At 49.0% G+C, this 18,150-nt stretch overlaps 2 protein-coding genes across 2 annotated transcripts; one reads left to right on the top strand and one right to left on the bottom strand.

Moving 5' to 3' along the window:
- Positions 1 to 186: 186 nt before the first annotated feature.
- On the bottom strand, positions 187 to 7,413 carry BSDC1 (BSD domain containing 1). The gene is made up of 11 exons (XM_071767732.1): positions 7,369 to 7,413; positions 7,037 to 7,097; positions 6,417 to 6,533; positions 5,654 to 5,824; positions 5,485 to 5,539; positions 5,008 to 5,123; positions 4,636 to 4,704; positions 4,398 to 4,479; positions 3,677 to 4,216; positions 2,589 to 2,692; positions 187 to 2,166 (listed from the first exon to the last, which is right to left on the bottom strand). The coding sequence occupies exons 1-11, from the start codon at positions 7,377 to 7,379 to the stop codon at positions 2,134 to 2,136; spliced, it is 1,359 nt and encodes a 452-aa protein (XP_071623833.1). The 5' UTR covers positions 7,380 to 7,413; the 3' UTR covers positions 187 to 2,133.
- A 174-nt stretch (positions 7,414 to 7,587) lies between these two features.
- Positions 7,588 to 14,983, top strand: ZBTB8B (zinc finger and BTB domain containing 8B). The gene is made up of 3 exons (XM_071767740.1): positions 7,588 to 8,663; positions 11,275 to 11,453; positions 11,765 to 14,983. The coding sequence occupies exons 1-3, from the start codon at positions 7,718 to 7,720 to the stop codon at positions 12,080 to 12,082; spliced, it is 1,443 nt and encodes a 480-aa protein (XP_071623841.1). The 5' UTR covers positions 7,588 to 7,717; the 3' UTR covers positions 12,083 to 14,983.
- The last annotated feature ends 3,167 nt before the right edge of the window (positions 14,984 to 18,150 follow it).

Consider the following 18,150-nt stretch of genomic DNA (forward strand, 5'->3'; position numbering starts at 1 on the left):
AGAGCCCTCAGGGGTGGGGAACACTGCAGACACCGTCTCTTAGCAGGCTGGGGCAGTGTGGGGCCACCTGCCCGAGGTAAACCTCCCTTGGGTGACAGAAAAGGGAAATTCAAACCCACAGACCCCTGGGAAACAGTGGTCCCCATCCTGCAGGCAAAGGAAATGAGAACACCCAACACAGGCAGAGACTATGTAGAATTCCTTTAATTGCTGTTAACTGCAAGTCTGTAAAAGGTTTGGAGAAAGTCATCGTTACAAAACTACCAGCTGTTAGAATTGTTCCTGTTTTTTCACCCCAGCTAGAAAAGGCTCAGGGAGATGCGGAATAGTTTAGAACAGATAATTATTGCACAGACAACCAAATGGTTAATTTGACTAAAGAAAGAAAAAAAAAAAAAAAGTGGCACAGATGAGAGCACTGCATCCTCAGAGCTCTGCTGCAGCCCAGGGAACCAGTCACAACTTGTACCACCAAGCCCCAAGGGGACACAACCCCAAGCCCCCCAACCTGACACCCCCCAGGTGTCACTGTCACCTCCCCACAGGTTTTCCTGCTCCAGTTAGATTGGATCCCAGGACAGGGTGAGGCTGCAGCACGTTCCAGAGGCTCTGCTGGGCCTGCAGACACCGAGAGGGACAGGAGAGCTGCAGCCAGGGCCCTGGTGGGTTCTGCAGGACAAGACACTCTCCCACGTAAACACCTGAAGTCACCTCTGCCACCAATCTACCTGTGTAGGCAGCTGTATCTTTCCCCAAAGGGGAAAAAAACTCCCAAAGCAACCCAAAAGCCCAACTCTTCCAAGTTCAGCTAGGTCAATCCTATCCAAAATCAGAAGGAAACCCATAGCTCCAGGGAAGCAGCCCTGGAAGGGTGCAGGACAATGGCATCAGGTTAAACCACCACCTAGAAGGCCAGAGACAGCAGGGAGGGCTCTGTCCCTTTCAGATAACTGTGTATTATGAGAGGGGCATCTCAGGCCATTAGAAGGCGAATGCTCCAGTAAGAGGCCATGGGTCTAAGAAAGCATTGCAAGCAGTCAGGGGGGGCTTCAGGGAAAGAACCCAAGTGGGTACAGCAAGGTGGCCACTGGGTGCCCAGGGAGCCAGACGAGTGGACAGACAGCCTCAGCCAACAGATACCACAAGTGCTTGGGTTCTTCTGCCTTCCCCCAGGGCTGGGAGAGGGAATGGCTGAGTCCCAGTGCCAAGGCAGAGGTTAAAGTGGTCAGTGGGCCAGTCTGGGGCTTTGCAAGGCCTGAACTGGGCAGGGATTCCCAGAGTGACCCAAACCACTGCTGGCCCAGAAGGGCTTAAGAGCAAGCCATGAGTACTTTGCTTGGGAAATTTAATTCTGAAGTACACAAAACCCAGTGGAGGAAGGCAGTGCAGCTGCAAAGGGGAAGGCAGCAGGCCTTGATTCCCAGAGGAGCTGCTGCTCTTGCAGCAGGAACCAGGAGCTGCCATTAAAAAAGAAAAGTTCAAAGACAAGCCAGGCAGAAGCTCAGGGTTTGGCAGGGAATTTGGCTCCTTCCAGCACAGCCCAGCTTCGGACCAAAGCCACAAATCAACTGCTTTCCTCTGCAGCAAAAGGTGGCAGAGCAGAAGGGTCTCCCTCTGCAGCCCCTCCAGCCCCTGCCTGCTCCTTGCACAGGGGCTCTCTCCAGGGGTGGCCCAGAAAGCAGTGCAGAGCAGTGAGTAGGCACAGACTGCATACAAGAGCCTCTGCCCTGTTGTGCTGCAGGTGACACACACACACACAATCAAATCAGCCAACCAGCAGTCTGGGGGCACCAAGTAAACCTGCTGGGTGTCCAGGTGCCCCAGCTCTCCCAAGGAATTCCTCGCTGCATCACATCTGCCTCTACCCAAGGCTTTCAGGGCAGTCAGTTTTGCCTTGACCATTTTATAGGACCTACTGAGAAGACAGGCTCCCTACCAGCTACGTGTACGAGTGAACTGCTTCCTCCTCCTCCAGGTCTGAAGGGGTCATTCGAGTTGCCCACAGGACTTAGCAGGCTCCAGCCCCGAACTGCAATCCCCAGCACAGTTACACACAAAGGAACAGCCAGTCCGTGATTTAATTCACATTCGATGGTGGAAATGAGCCTGTGACACACACTGGAAGCAGTCCTTTTATTCCCAGTCTTCCCACTCTTCATCTTCCAGCTGCAAACAAGAGTTAACAGCCCTCAGTTTGTTTCTGTAACTCAACAGGGCACCTGAGTCAGTGCAGAGCCTGATGTATCCCCATACTCCCACACCCTCACCACAGGAACTCGCACACTCATCCCTCTTTAAGCACAGCCAAACAGCCACTCACTGCTCCGGCCAACACCCCTGCCCCCCCTGGTGAGATCCCATGCTGTGTCCTCAAAGAGTGAGTCACAACTCAGAGAAGCCTCCTGTGAGTTGCTCCTGCCCAGCCAGGCCAGCAGCAGCCACATCTCACTGCAATGTGCTGCAGAAGGACTGGGAGCAGAGGGATTCTCTCTGTAGGTCCTCTCCAGGTCACAGAGCATCACCCCCAGGAGCTCCCAGGTTCCTGTGAGGAAACTTCTTGCCTGAGAGAGCACCTCCCCTCCACTCACCTCCCCAGACACCTCCACCTTCGAGAGTGCCAGCTGCACCTCCTCCTCAGTCATGTCCAAATCAAAATCCTTCTCCCAGTCCTCGCTGATGTCAGTGCTGGAGCCTGGAACCACAAACACCATGACTGAGCCCTCAGAGCTGCACCTGCTCTCCAGGCATTGTCCAAAGTCCTCAGCTGCCCCAGCAGGTCAACAAAACCCTGGCACTCATGAGGCTCAGATCTAGAACAGCCTGCCTGAGGAGGGGCAGTCCCAGTGCCCTGGCAGCAAGAGCTGCTCAGAGCACATGGGAGGTGGATGCTGAAACACCTCCTCTGGCCTGGGAGAAGTGGGATGTGTCATGCTCCAGTCACACAGAAAATACAACAGGTGAGGAATGACAGGAGTGACTTAGACATGGGGACTGCCATAGTCTCCAGCAGAAAGAACAACTTCCTGGGGTGGAGGAGCAGCAGGGACACCATGGGGGGGTGACATGCAGAAAGAAGGGAACCCTATGTTCCCTAAACAGATCACAGCCTCCCCTGTACCCAGGAGGTGTGTTCAGGTGTGTTCCGTGTTCTGCTCTGTACAGCCAATGGATTTTTTACTTCTTGTCTAATTTCATTCAGCTCACAGACCCAGTTCATGATCCTTGGCCACTTTGCTGGATTTCCAGAGGCTTTATAATCCTATAACTGACATAACCACTCTGGGGGAGCTGCAAAAGGCTCTGCTGAAGGCAGAAGCCCCTGCAATGACAGGTTTGGCAACAGTGTCTGCCAGAGCTGCAATATGTCCTTCCTCAGGGTCCTGGAGGAGTCTTAGCCTCTGTTCTCCTGTGGGAGGACAGGAATGGATATCAGGAGAGAGGCCAGACCACAGCAGCTGCTGGGAGCAGATTGTCACTATCTGATGAGGCAAACTTGTCCCTGCACAATAGCACAAAGATTTGCTTCCACTTTCATTTTGGCCATTAGACAGCTTTGGATCTAACCTGCCTGGGCAATTTAGGCAAAATCCCTTTTCTCCTCCCCATCATCACAAAATCAGGCCTCATCCCCAAAAGCTGAAGGTTTCCAGGCCCTGTGCTGGCCCCACACACGCACCTTTCTTGCCATTGTTGGAGGGAGTGGATTTCCCACTATCTGAGTTCAGCTCAAAGACTCGTAGATCTGTTGGTCCTTCCTCTTTCAGAGTCTCTGTCCTGCCCTGGGCTTTGCTATCCACCTCTTTGAGGTCTGTAACAGATGGTTGCTCTGAGGGTGCTGCTGACTCCTGGGCAGGTGCAGAAGGCTGACCAGGTTCTGGGGGCTTTGGCAGGGAGCTCTGCTCTTCCGAGGTGGCCTCCAGCAGCCTCTGGGAGAGGTCTCTGGTCCCAGCTGGTTGTGCTCCAGTCTGTAGCTGTGCAGCAGGCAGAGAGTCAGGGTTTGCAATCTGAGTCACAAGGGAGATGCTCTCACTGCTCTCTGAGGGGCTCCCCTCTGCTGGAGCTGGCTCTGGAGGGAGGATGGCCCAGCTTTCCTCTGAGGGCCCCTGGGGAGCAGTGGGGTGGCTTCCCTCCAGGGCTGCAGGGGCAGATTCTTTCTCTGCTGCTTCTGGAAATTTCACATTTGCACAAGGCAGGGGTGACATCCCCAAGAACTCCTCTGTAGGAAGGCAGAAGAGAAGCAAGAGTTGTTTCAGCAAGCACAGCAGCAGCTGACAGTGCAGCAGGGGTGGGCTGGGAGCTGAGTATGGAGGTGTGAGGAGGAGCCACCCCCCTGTCTGTGACCTGCCGAGTGTATGAGTCCCCCCTCTCCCCAGCAGATCCCAAATCATCTCTCTTGCCTTCATCCTCTTCCCAGCCTGGCTCCTCTTGGTGAATGCTCTGCTCTGCTCGCTGCTTCAGAGCCTCTCTCCGAGCTTCATCCTGCAGGGGATTCAGTGTCAGCAGCTGCTCACCCCCCTGGGCACCAAAGTGTCAGTGACAACAAGGACACAGACAAGCTAGCCCAGATCCTTGTTTTTCCAGGAAAAATATCTTCTGCCTCAGTGCCCACTCACTAGGGCAGACCCCCCCCCCTACCTGCTCCAGGCGATGCACTTTATAGAAGTAGCGCTGCCAGAACTCCAAGTGGGAAACAGCCACAGGGACCTGGGGGAACACCAGAAAAGCCACAGAGGGTCACTCCAGAGGGAGGGCTGTGGTTGCTGCCTTGCTCCCCTCTCCTCCCTGGCCTGGCAGCCACACTCATAACCAGCACTTTGAGGTATACAGATGTGGGACCAGCACTGGCACAGGCTCTGACACACATCAGGAGGATGAACCCCAATCTCTCTGTGCCACTCCACCCTACAGACATGGTCTTTTCCACCACCTGCCCCAGGGCCAAGCAGCTCAGGGCTTCCATGCACCATGTCCCATGTCACCCACTGCAGGAGGCAGGCAGGTCCCTACCATTTTGGTGTAGAGAGCCCGGATGGAAGGGCTGGTTGCCAGCAGCTCTGCAATCTCCCCTTTCCTCTCCTCCAGGTTAAACTGGCAGAGCCAGGCCTCAAGGAGCTCAGCAGGACCTGTGCAGGACAAACACAGAGATCACAGCCCTTGACACAAACAAGGCAGGAAGTTTTGGGAAGTTTCACTGGAAAAAAATGCTATGGAACAGACCAGATGGGGGGGTGAGCAAGGGGCAAAAGAGGAGAGAGACATGGCCCTCTGAGCCCACCCAGTGTCATGGGAACTCTGCCAGCACGAGGCCACACAGCCCCAGTTCAAATCCACTCAGTCTAAGCTAATCCCCAGTGCAGCAGACAAATCTCCTCTCCATAAACAGTGGTCCCTTGGACAGTAGGACCACTGGTGGAAGGCTCTGGGCAATTCAGGGTGGCCCAGAGAGCCCAGGCAAGGGCCAGCACCCCCCAGACCCTCCCATACCATCAGGTTCATTGCAGTAGGTGGCAGGGTCTGACTGGAGGCTGTAGAGGCGAGCCTGGAGGAGGAGACACAGAGAGTGGAACTGTCAGTGGAGGAGCAGCAGTGGAGCTCCAAGGGGACAGGAGGGACTCTGCATCCCTGAGGGGAGCTCCAGGAATGCGGCACTCACCTTGGCACTGTCATAGGGCTCTGTGGTCCCTGTGGGTGTTGCCATCAATGTGATGACATCGCAGTCAATGGTCTTATCTGGTGAGGGAGCAAACGTGTCCGAGATGACACCCAGGAAGTCAGAGAGCCCTTTCCTCACCTTTTCAGTTGCACCTGAGGTACCTTCTGTCCTCTTGAAGAGAAAAAGCAGCACAGTGTCAGTAAAAGTGCTTGCGGCAGCAGGATGAGCCTCAGTCTTTTCTGGATAGGTTCCTTTAAGGAAGCAGGATGTCTCTCCCTACAAAACAGTGCTAAGGGGGTGATTTGTGACCAGGCTGGGCAAGGAGAAGGATGTGGTGGCAGGCACCAGCCTCAGACAGAAGTAAGATTGTGGGGAACTGAGCCTCTGCTCTATGGGGAAGGACAAAGCCAGCTTTGGGGGTTGGACAGTAGCAGCTGTGCAGGGCTTAGGCTGACAATGTGTGCAGAGATCTGATGTCACTACAGGGACACTGCCAGTATCCCACCCAGGTGTCCCACAGGGAGAGGAACAGCACGGGGAACTCATGTGCACCCTTCTCCAGAGGTTCCTCACTGTTGCAGCAAGGGAATCCCACAGAGTGCTCAGCACCAAACCTGCACTGGGGAGAGTCTAGAACCTGAAGTTTATGGTTATGGGTTGGGGTTTGTTCAGAGGATCATATCCTCAGGAGCAGATATATCCTATTTCCCCCTTGCTTTGCTTTCTGCAGCAGGAACCCCAGCCCTCTAACTCCTGTACTCACTGCCAGCTTGTCCTTGACCACGCTGGCTGTAGCAGCAATCGTGCAGGCTGTGTCATGCTGCACCACTTGAGTGAACTCAGCCAAGTCCCGTTTCATGAATTCCAAAGCTTCTGTGGACTGTAAGAATATGGCAGACAAGTCGTGTAATCATTTTGCTCTCCAGCAAAGCCACAGTCACTCTGGCAACACCTGGCACATCACAAAGAGTGAAGTGCAAGAGCCTCTAACCCAGCTGAGCCTTTCCCCTGGTGCGTGCAAGGGATCTGACTGCAAGCACCAAAGTAACGATGGGAAACTGCTATGCCCGGAACATGTTACAACGCTGTGGGTTGTTTGTTTTTTTCCAAGCTAAGCATGGTAAAAAGTAGGTTAGGAAAAGCCTTGTTTTGATTTTGTGTGTAATTAACACCAGCAATGCAGGAAATTACACATCAGAGAGCAATGCTGCAAACACCTCCTGCACAGCTCAGGTGCTGAATTTCACATCAGGAGAGCCCTCAGCCACAAGATCCCCCCTCAGCTCCCCAGAGTTACAACGAACACCTCCCAGCCCGCCCTGCCGTACACCGGACGGTCCCGGCCCCGGGGCCGCCCCTCGGGCCCGTCCCGCCGCCTCTTACCTTCTCCTTGACAGCCTGGTAGCTCTGCTGCAGCCAGCTCCGCCACCACCCCGCCTCCTCCCTGCCAGGGGACAACCGCGTCAGGGCCGCCCTCAGCGCACCGCCGACCCCCGACCCCGGCACGGCCCGGCACGGCCCGGCACGGCCCTGCCCGGCCTCCCCCCGCGCCCTGCCTCTTTCCCAGGGTCCCTTCCCTTCTCCAGCCCGGGGATTCCCGGGGCCACCCTCCCTCTCCCCAGGCCTTCCCGTCTCCCGCCGCACGGACCCATCCCGAATCCCTCCCCGGTCCCTGTTCCCCGGCCCGTCCACCCCCTCCGCGATCCCCAGCTCACCCCTCCGCCATCTTGGCGGTCTGACGTCACCAATATTTACCCTCCTCGTCACTCTTACGTCACTTCCTCCTGCCGGGAGGCCGGAGGCCAGTGGTGGAGGTGAGGGGCGGGGAGCCCCGGGCCCGGGAGGGTCGGGGTGGTGCCGGGGGTCGGCAGAGCGGCGGAATGGGAGGGGAGGAGAGGGGGAAGGGACGGGTAGGGTGGGTTGGGTTGGGGTGGGCGGGTGGGGAGGTGGTGCGGCCCCTGTGGTCCCCAGAAGTTCCCCGCGGCGGGTCTTTGGTTCCCCGGTGCCCGTTCGCCCCGAGCCCTTCCCGTTAACGGTGCCTCGTGGTTGTCCCCGGCAGCAGCGATGGAGATGCAGTCGTACTACACCAAACTGCTGGGAGAGCTGAACGAGCAGCGCAAGCGGGACTTCTTCTGCGACTGCAGCATCATCGTGGAAGGGAGGATCTTCAAAGCGCACAAAAACATTTTATTCGCCAACAGCGGCTATTTCCGAGCCCTCCTCATCCACTACATCCAGGACAGCGGGCGCCACAGCACCGCCTCGCTGGACATTGTCACCTCGGAGGCCTTCTCCATCATTCTGGACTTCCTTTATTCCGGGAAGCTGGATCTCTGTGGGGAAAATGTAATCGAGGTGATGTCTGCAGCCAGCTACCTGCAGATGACCGATGTGGTCAACTTCTGCAAAACGTACATCAGGTCATCGTTAGATATCTGCAGGAAAATAGAGAGAGAAGCAGCTTTCTATCAAGCTGATAGTGGGAGCACTGGTTCTGCGAGGGAGGGCACCTCTTACAGCTCCAAGAGCCAGTGCTCTGCCTCTGTCTCTTCGCTGCAGGAAAAGGAAAGGATCTCGGATTGCCAGAGAGATCCTCCCTGTGGGGAATGCAGCAGCTGCCACCCCCTGGAGCTCGTGGTCAGGGACCCCGTGAATAGTGACTCTCCAGACAAAATCAACTCATCACTGCCCAAGGTGGTGGAACCCAAAGTAGAGTTTGACTCGGATGAAATCGAGGTGGAAGTGGGTGATCAGCCGCCACAGTACCCAACCGCACTGTCCCTGGAGCAGATGGAAGAGGGGCTCCACAGCAGGCAGGCCATGGACCTGGCTTGCAATAATTATCACATGAAACAGTTCCTAGAGGTCCTGTTGCGCAACAGCTCAGCTCAGAGAAAGGATGATGTGGTTCATCACTTTGTCCGGGGCTTTGAGGGTAGGCCAGAGGATGCAGGGGTAGCCATGAGTTCCATGATGGACATTCACAGCGAGTGGTATGGTGAGGACCCAGGTGAGAGGACTCAGGGGGGATGTAGTCTGTATAATTGAGGAGGAAACTTCGTAGTTGTGCAACTTCCTTTGTTACTCCCCTTCTTGTTCAGGAATATATTGCTGAATATTATGCCGTAGCAAAATAAACTATTGTTCTGGACTTCAAAAGAAAAGCTGTACTCGTTTATTCAGTGCAGCACTTGGGAGGTAAGTATTTCTAACAGCTTTTACAGCCCCTTGGATCCAGGTGCTGGGGCTTGGTGTTGGTGATACTGCTTTAATAAACATTTGGGATCTGGTTGAATGGCAGGTGAATTTTTAAAAAGATTCTTCCTTTCCTCATGTTAGCATTAAAAAGCAATCAGAAAGGTAAGTGGAGCTGCCACAAGAGGGATCTGCTGCAGAACCTGACAGAGCAGAAGTAGCTTGTTCCACTGGAGGTCCTGCCAGCACATGGGGTGCTGCTGAATGGTCTTTGTGCTGTTACTTTGAACGTTGAAAGGGCAGAAGTCAGTTTTGTTCAACACTGAGTGGTACCTAGAAATTCTTTAAGAGCACCAAAAGCTTTAAACTATGTGGTATTGCATAAAGACAAGACTCCTCTAGGACAAACATACTTTTCAGCTGTTGGTCACTGAGGTTCTGCTTGCTTTCCCAAGCCCAGCACCTGTTGGGATGTCTCTTGGTGGCATGAATGTCACCTAGCTGCAGTGTCAGGGACCTGAAGAAGAGGAAGGTCATGTCCATGTGTTTCTCCTGAAGTGGACAGTAAGGATTTGGGCATTTTATCTGCTTTTGGCAGTGTTGGCACACAACTTGCCTTGTCCAAACTGCCTCATAAAGAAGGGAGGTGGCTCTGAACAATGCTGCAAGTGCCATCACTGCTCAGGAGGTGACAAATGCAGTCATGGTGTGGGCAACAGAGAGGAAATCTCTCCCTGATTATTCTACTTCTAGACAGCAAACTTGCCTTCACATCATTTCAAGCATGCATGTGTCATCTTAAAGTCAATCAACCAAGAATACCTCACTGCCTGAAAATAGGGAATCTGACAAATCACAAATCCAGTCTTAAGAGTCCGAAGTTACCAGAGTGATGTCAAAGATCCTGCTTGTGGTTTCTGACCTGCAGCAAGGCAAGAGCATCTAGCACACAGACTTTGCTGACTTTTTTCCCCATCTTGAAACCTCCAGCTTGTTTCTGAGTCATTAAAAGGGAAATGCTGCTAGAAATTGATAGAGAGCATCAGGTGTTATGTCAAGGTGTTAGAAATGCTAATGGTAGATGTGCTTTAAATAGGAGTAGGGGGAAAAAACCCAAACCTTGCCCTAGTTTCATTTCCCTGCTAAAACTGAAGATTGTAAGCATTTAGTAGAATGGAAGTATCTCAGTTTTTAGTGCTCCTTCAATCTTAGTGTACTCACAAGACACCAGGAATGAGAAATACAAGGTCCTGGTGAAAGAGTGTCTCTCTCATGCATCCAGACTGACAGATGAAGTAAATGCCACTTATGTTCAAGTGTCCATGTTTGTTCCAGTCATCCTGGTACCTTTTACAGCTGGTGGAAGATCAATAGCCACCTCTGGAGAGCCTGGAAGTAAGGCAGGTCTAGGGACTGCTTTCTTTTTTTAAAGGAAGATCTAAGTGCCCAGCAGGGAACAAGAATGCCTTGTGAAAATCCAAAATTGGGTAAGATGAATTTCACTTGATAACCATTAGCACTAGACACTCCTTTTTTGGAGTCTGAGTTGGAGAGGACACAGCTTCCTACAAGGAAAGCTCTGCTGCACCTACTTTGGTGTAACTGTTAGAGAGCTCAGGGTCTTATATATCAACACTTCCTGAATCAGTACCTGAAACAGGGAAACCTCAGCCTCTAGGCCCTTATGCTGGGAAGGAGATTCATATCTGGGCTGAGAAACTTGGCAATAACTATGTTCATGTGAGATGTCATCTTCAAACTTAATCCTTTTTATGTTCAGATTCATAAATTACATATTACTTGTGTGCATACGGTTTGATTTTAAGAAAAGTAAAATTTCATAAGCAAATGTATTGGAGTCCTTCCCCTTGTTATTTGTAATAGAAAGGCAAAAGCAACTGGCAGTAGAAACAAGCATTCAGATTTTTAGATGGGTTCCCCTATCTAAATTTATGCAGTGTAAAAGCACATGGGAAACAATACACCACTTCTACCTGTAATTTGTGTTAAAGATTTTAGTTTCTAATGCTGTTTAACACTAATGGTATCTTAAAAACAAAAGGAAGTAGGAGACTTTTTTCAGGCTGAGATAATGCAGAGACTCACTGCACGAAAAGCACTTAATTAAATGGCTTCTTAAAATTCATTTGTTTTTCTGTTGTGAGCCAACTCCCTTAGAGTATCAGCTTTGCAAGTACAGTCAGGCTGATTGTCAAGGGATCACCTGCAGCTGCATGAATGTCTCCTGAAATTGCACAACCTACAGAAAATCCAGGTAAGCCAAGTACAGAGAGGAAAGTGCAATTACCTTGACTCCAATTAGCATCAAGGAGGATAAGAAGCCAACACAGCAAACGTTGGTGAACAGCCTACCCTAATGCATTGCGGTTTGTTTGTTGTTTGTTTGTTTGTTTGTTTTCCAAAAGGTGATGTGTTGGTTGTGCCAATCAAGCTTCACAAATGTCCATTCTGTCCCTACACGGCTAAGCAGAAAGGAATCCTCAAAAGGCACATTCGCTCCCACACAGGGGAGAGGCCCTATCCCTGTGAGACATGTGGGAAGCGTTTCACACGGCAGGAACACCTCCGCAGTCATGCTCTGAGCGTAAGTCTGGGACTTTATATTCTCTCAGGAAACATTTTAAACTTTTGGGTGTTGCCCAGTGGTGCTTCCCCAAATATGCTGAGCGAAACGATTGTTTCCAGTGTCAGATAAACTGGAAGTTGATGGTTTGGTTCGTTATTACTTACATAGCTCCAAATCTTTGCAATGGGATAATCTGCCCTTTAGCTAAAGTGTAGGCTTTTTTTTTTTTTTTTTTTTCTGTTCTAGGAAGATAAACCAGCACTCCAGAAGGAGTTAAAGCAAGAAAGTAGATTGTAATTTTTACCATAATGTTTTATGTTTAACTTCAGGTGCATCGATCCAACAAGCCAATTATCTGTAAAGGTTGCAGGAGAACATTCACAAGTAGCCTGTCTCAAGGGTTACGACGCTTTGGCTTGTGTGACAGCTGCACCTGTGTGACCACTACCCACGAGGACTCAATGCCCATCAACCTCAGCCTGATGGAACCTTCATCAGAAGGCCAGGAGAAGGGGGATGCTGATAATGATTGGCCCATATATGTGGAGTCTGGAGAAGAAAATGATCCCACTGAGGATGATGATGCTGATGGGGATGACAAGCAGGAAATCCACAGGAGCTTATCAGACAGAGAAACACTTATGTAGCAGTGGAGGAGAGTGTCTCTCAGGCAGTCTTCAGTCTGTAACAGAGAACTGAGTATCTGGCCAATGGGTGAGACTATGCTGGTTTTTATTATTCCACTTTTTAAATAGAAAAGTGGTGAGAAGTGGAATTTTTTCAGTTCTGTGCACCAGAAACCTGTGAAGAATCTTCTGACTGGGGTTTACAGAGGTTGTACTTGAGCAATTTCCAGTGGTGTCTCTGCCTTCTAGTTTTGAATTTGCAGGTGGAACATCTTTGTTTTGATAACAGATTTTTTTCCAATAATGCTCTCGTGGTCCTTAATCCCTGATGTCAAAACATCTGCTATCTGAAGAGTACATTAAAAGAAATGTAGTTTTCATCCTTTACCTTGGACTTTTCTAAACTAAGCTATGATCCTGCTGTATTAGGACAGTATTATCTAAATTGTAAACCTTAAGTGTTTGCTTAGACTGGATTTGACATGGAAACCAGGGCAGACAAACCAGGGTAACAAAATGTGCTGCTGATGAAAGCACAGACAGTAAGAATAAATACATAATTGCAGGTATCTGGAGAACAAGCTTCTCTTTCTGAATTGTTTTTACTGCATCTTCGTCTCTCAAGAGCTTGGACTACAAATCTTCAGATGTGTCTATAATGTCATTCAGACATTAGTAATCTTGGCTGAAGAAACATTAAGCACAGATTATGGTGTAGTGTCCTGGTCTCTGAGTTTAGACGAAGTGAACTGCTCAGTTCTCTTCAGCTTTTTACAGTAGAAGTTCAATGCAATTCCCAAGTCAGGTTACTTGGGAATTCTGATAGGTTAAATAGCCAGATTCAGACCTGATGTAAGTGAGGAGCAGTTATATACAAATATCCGCGCAATGCATAAAAGAGCTCTGAATATCCTTTTTGAAACAGCTGGGTAGAAAATCTCAGAAATTTTTACTAGCCTCTTTGTGCACAAGTCCTTTTCTTTATCTTTTACTGTATTTTGTTTTAGTCCTCCCTGATCCTTCTCATAATTTATGTTGTTATGTGAATTTATCCAGGGGTTGTTTTGTTTTATTTAAACTTCAGCGTGGACCCCATGTTTCTTTGCTGAGATAGATAAAGGTTGGCTTTTAAAGGAGGTGATTTTTTTTTCTTTTTTTTGTTTCTTCTTCTTTTCCAGTACCAAATTGATACAACTTATCAAAACTCAAGCCAGGAAGCTTTAGAAGAAAATGCATCAACCTACTGTTGGTTCAGAGAGAACTGAAATATACTGTGAAATAAGACTCTTTTTTTGTTGAGTCCATCCAACATCAGAGGGTATTTTTTTTGCATCTGCTTAATCTGATAAAGGAAGGACTTTTGTGTGTGAGAAAAAGAGTCTGTGTGGGAAAAAGAGTCACAATATCTGTGTTTGTTAGGAGACTCACTTGCTAATGAAAGTGGAGTAAGAATGTAAATAGGAATCCAAAATCATAAACAGCGACCAGGCATCCCAATTTCTGGTCATTCTAGCATAAAGATGCCACCTCATTGTAAGTGTTGCCTGATAGATATGGAATATCAGCTCATCACAATTAAACTGTCAGAAGATGCAGCTTCTCACACAGCTGAGCTGTGCTGAGCTGTGGGCTGGCTAACTCTGAAAGGGTGAAGCCATTCAGAGTAGGGAAAGTGACGCTCTTGTGGAAGTCTGTCGGTAATCAGAGCTGAAGGAATGACTGCAGGGACCTTCTGTGGTTTTACTTCAAGCTGTTTTCTTTGGTCTTAGAGGTTGTTCTTGTGTGTCTTGTGCATAGAGAATGGAGCTGTGTCAAGGCTTGTGCAACACAGGGTAGGGGATGTGGGGGGGGGGGGGGGTTGCTGTTCACATTCTGGGTTGAAGGTGGCCACCCAAATCGATGTTTCCTGTGGATCTGTCATATTGTGCTGCTTTGTTTTCGGTGGAGTCCTTCAGTATATAGAGAAGGATGTACTTCATCCACATTCATTCATGTAAAGATGATGTTCATGTAAATGTTTGCTGTGCTTTCCACTTAGTTTTTGGATGTGTTTCCTGAAATCTTCCATTGTAGATCCAGCCTCTACAAGCTTTGAGAAGACGATGTAGCTCTTTTAAACTAATCAAGTGGTAAAGACTCAAAAATGTTTTTAGGAAAGTTATTTGTAATACAATCTCTTTCTCAAAGTTTTTTAAAGGCCATGCAGATTGCAGATCTTAGCTCTATGTAATTGACTTTGTTTAGGAGTACACCTTTGAAAGTACTTTTGCACATAACTGCATTGTATTTCCCAAAAGGAATACATGCTGCACTGGTATTTGTAGCGTGTTTAACCTCTTGGTGCAAGACCTTGTAATTCTTCCAAATGTGGTCATTTAATTTACTGATGTTTTGTAAGGCAGTTTCATAACTGAAGTCCTTTAGTCTAGTTTAAATGACAAATTCTTATAAACCAAACCTTATTTGTAGAAGTGACTTAACTATATTTGTGGATCTTGGAGCATTCTGGATTTTTTCTGATTGTCTAGAAAATAAAACTCTCTAAGAGGGTTGCTTTGATTTCTTACCATACAAAAATGGACTGAGTAAACCCATAGAGTGTCTAGATTAAGACTCACGTTTCAATTTCCAGGAATTAAAAATTAATTCCACGGTTTGCACACAAGAACCATATTCTTGGTAGAGGATGATTAAAACAATGCTGTCAACTTAAAACCCAGCCAACTCGCTTTTTTTTTTTTTTTTCTAGAAAAGCTTTTATATTATTAACACTGGCTTTGTTACTGTACCAGGTTTTGTAGTTTTATAATAATCTTAACTTTTTAAAGTCTTTTCAAAGCTTTTAATTTTTCATTCCATGCACCTGGGAAGCAGTTACTGATCCTAGAAAATAAAAAATGCTGTCAAATGCCTCCACTAAAATGCATGTGGTGCAGGGTGGGCAGGGGGACCAGGCTCCCAGATATTCTTTCTAGATAATTTTTAATTACACTGGATATTTCACAAATGGACATTCTAAAAACTCCTTTTACAGACTACAATATTTAAAGCCTATATTACCTCTTGATTTAGTGTCTTGAATCAATGAAAAATGTAATAGCCCCCTCTCTCTTTTCACTGTTTTCATTCCAGCAGTGACATCTGTCCACTTTTGTTAGACTTTTTAGGTTTATATATATTTGTTTCAGAAGTCATATTTCAATACTTCTTAAAATCATTAAAACATTTTGAATAGTAGATTTTTTGCTAAAGATTTTTTAATTCAACGGAGGTTGACAGTGTTATTTAACAAGCACATAAAAATGTATTTCTTCTCTTAAGAGGCCACTGGTAACAGGTCAGCCAAATAACTGAAGGGAGTCTGGGGTTTGCCTGTTGTTGGGTTGTTTGAAATGCAGATTTCTGACAGGTCTACAAATATTAGTAACATGTATGAGAATATAAAGGGCATGAAGTTGTTGAAACCTTGCCAGCTGCTCCGTTTATACACATCCATGTGATGTGTGTGCCCACACAGAGCTGCTTTTAGATCTGGAGTTAGAGTTGAGATGTCATCATCTCTGCCATGTAGGTCAGCAGAGAACTTTTAGTAAAACACAGCCAGTGAATAGAACAACTTCTTAAATGTTTATAGGCAAGTGTCCATGTTTACTGAATTAAAAAGAAAAAAAATAACCAAGCAAGAATCAAATCAAAACAAAGACCACCCCACAATAAACTCAAACAATGTGCTGTGCACAGCAACTTTAAATGTCATCCCCAAATATCTAAATAAATAACAGTTATTGGTAAATATTATTGGTAAATAATAGTTATAGGTATTGGCAGCTGTTTCTAAATGACAGAAAAATTTGAATACCTCAGTTTTTGGAAACTTGGTGGTTTCTTCTCTCTGTATGAAACAGAAAACTAGAATACTCCCTAAATTAAACAAGAGTTAACACTTTGGGAGATGCCCTGATTTTAAAAACTGCTATTTTAAATACCATAATGCAGATGTACTTATGGGTAGATTGAAGGACCTTTATACATCTCCAAGCCCATTCCAGGATCTATTCCAGTGCAAGCCAGTACAGTAAGAGTGCTGTGTTATTAAATAAGATGCTGCATATTTATAATTGTAAAATTTAGAAATTACAAAGCAAAGGACTAAATTAAACAACTAAACACATTTCTAGAATCAGGGATTTTTCGTGAAACAGAACAAAATCAGTTCCTACGTGTGAGAAAACCAGTCTGCTCTATGGCTGTTCCTAACTGCAGCAGGCAGGCTTCTTGGCAAGGTTTCTGAAGTAAAGCACTTGGAACACCTTTTAAAATTCTCATTTAGGCTACTCTAGATAGCACTGCATTTTTTCCCCCTACTTCTTAAATTCTATTGCCTGGTCCTAGCAGATGTGCTGTGTCAACTCAAGGTACATCAGATTAAAATGTTTTCAGTTGATAATTAACACCATTGCCCAGTGGACTGAAAAGATTAAAGTGAAATACTGTATAAATTCCAATCGTTTCCATGCTCAAGAATGATTAATTTAAGATGGTCACGTACAGAGTGGAGTCCTACATAAACAGAATGGGTTTCATGAAAGACTTTAGGAGCATGGCCTGCATTTGAAAGAGGATGGAATGTACAAAATTGTGCATGTTTATTAAGAAGAGGAATTAAGATGGTGAAAAATATTGTTACAATATAAATGGATATAAATGGAATATGAATAAATGTAGAAGGTCTACCGGAAGGTTAGTTCTAAGTATCAGACGAAAGAGTCTTAAGATGTCTTTCCACTTTTGCTATAGTGAGGAAAGGCACATAAATTGTTTAAAGATGCAATGTATTCAGTTCATGGACGGGAAGGGTAAAAGGGACACAAAGGAATGGTTCAGGCAGAATGACTCCCATGGGAAAACAAGTATTTATGAGAAGGATTGGGGTGTCAAGAGCACAGAAAACACCCTGGTGGCAAGAAGAGGAAGGAGAAAAATACCAAACTCCGAGTGAGAGGTGAGAGGTTCAGGTACTGGGCTATCAAACCGTGTATTTTTGAGAACCTAGCAGATATGAATATCAAAAAATACGCGTTAGATCTTCTAGAGAAAGCTAGAGGCGCTTTAAAGAAGGATTCGGGTCATCAGGGCCCCCCGCTACACATAAAGGTGTGAGAAGGAGGCATCTAGGGCATCCCATCCCCTCCCGGGCGACGTGTGAGTAGAGAAGAGGCGAGCAGCCTCGGCTGTGGGGCGATCAGGCGGAAGAAGCCGCTGGGCTGCGCCTGCAATCGGTGCGTTGCCCCTTTAATTGTGTCCCCAGCCCTCGGGCGTCTCTGTCCAACGCCCACGTCAGCAAATACCTTTTGTTTCTCACGCGTTCGGGCTCGCAGGGCTCGGGGCTGCGGGACCAGCGCGTCGCCTTCAGCCCCGGGGACCCCGCACCCAACGCCCGCTCCTCTCGGATCAGCGGCAGCCGCCCGCAGGACCCGCCGGTAAGTGCCGGTTCTGTCCCGCCGGCAGGCCAGACCGGGCGTCGGGATTTGGGGGCGGAAACGGCCCCGGAGAGAGCCCGGCTGCGAGGTGGACAGGGATGAACCCGCGCTCGGCGGGCGCCGGAGGTTGGGGTGAGGCACGGCCCGCTGGCAGCCGCTCCCCGGAGCCGCTGGGGCTGCAGAGCGCCGGGGAGAGAGCGAGGTCCTTGGGCGCCATTTGCAGCCCCGGGCGCGGCAACAAAGGGGCTGCGCCGGGGCAGGAGCGGGCGCGGGAGGGACCACGCAGAGGGCGGCCGGGGCGCTGCCGGCGCGGGGAGGCTGCGGGCAGCCGGGGCGGGGGCGGCTCGGGCCACGCCGGGCGCTGGCAGAGGGGAGCGCGGCGGAGCGGGCGGAGCGGCAGCCGGGGCTCCGCACAGGCGGGCGGCTGCGGGCTGCACGCCCGACCCGACCCGGCTCGTCGGAGCGCCGGGCGGGCGGAGCGGAGCGGAGGGCTCGGGCGGGCAGCTGTGGCCGCGGCGGGAGCGGGTCGGTGAGCGGCGGGAACGGGAGCAGGAGGCTCCTCCGCGCTCTGCCGGGCGTGTCCGGCGCTGTCGGGCGTCCCCGGGCTGC

This window comes from Heliangelus exortis, chromosome 24, assembly GCF_036169615.1.
Source record: "Heliangelus exortis chromosome 24, bHelExo1.hap1, whole genome shotgun sequence".
In the NCBI taxonomy this organism is placed as follows: Eukaryota; Metazoa; Chordata; class Aves; order Apodiformes; family Trochilidae; genus Heliangelus; species Heliangelus exortis.

Coding starts and splice junctions, on each gene's coding strand:
- BSDC1 (XM_071767732.1), bottom strand. Junction 4,480..4,635: donor AAGTGCATCGCCTGGAGCAG/GTAGGGGGGGGG, acceptor AATCCCCTGCAG/GATGAAGCTCGGAGAGAGGC. Junction 4,217..4,397: donor AGGCTGGGAAGAGGATGAAG/GCAAGAGAGATG, acceptor GCCTTCCTACAG/AGGAGTTCTTGGGGATGTCA.
- ZBTB8B (XM_071767740.1), top strand. CDS start 7,718: ATGGAGATGCAGTCGTACTACACCAAACTGCTGGGAGAGCTGAACGAG. Junction 8,664..11,274: donor GTGGTATGGTGAGGACCCAG/GTGAGAGGACTC, acceptor GTTTTCCAAAAG/GTGATGTGTTGGTTGTGCCA. Junction 11,454..11,764: donor TCCGCAGTCATGCTCTGAGC/GTAAGTCTGGGA, acceptor GTTTAACTTCAG/GTGCATCGATCCAACAAGCC.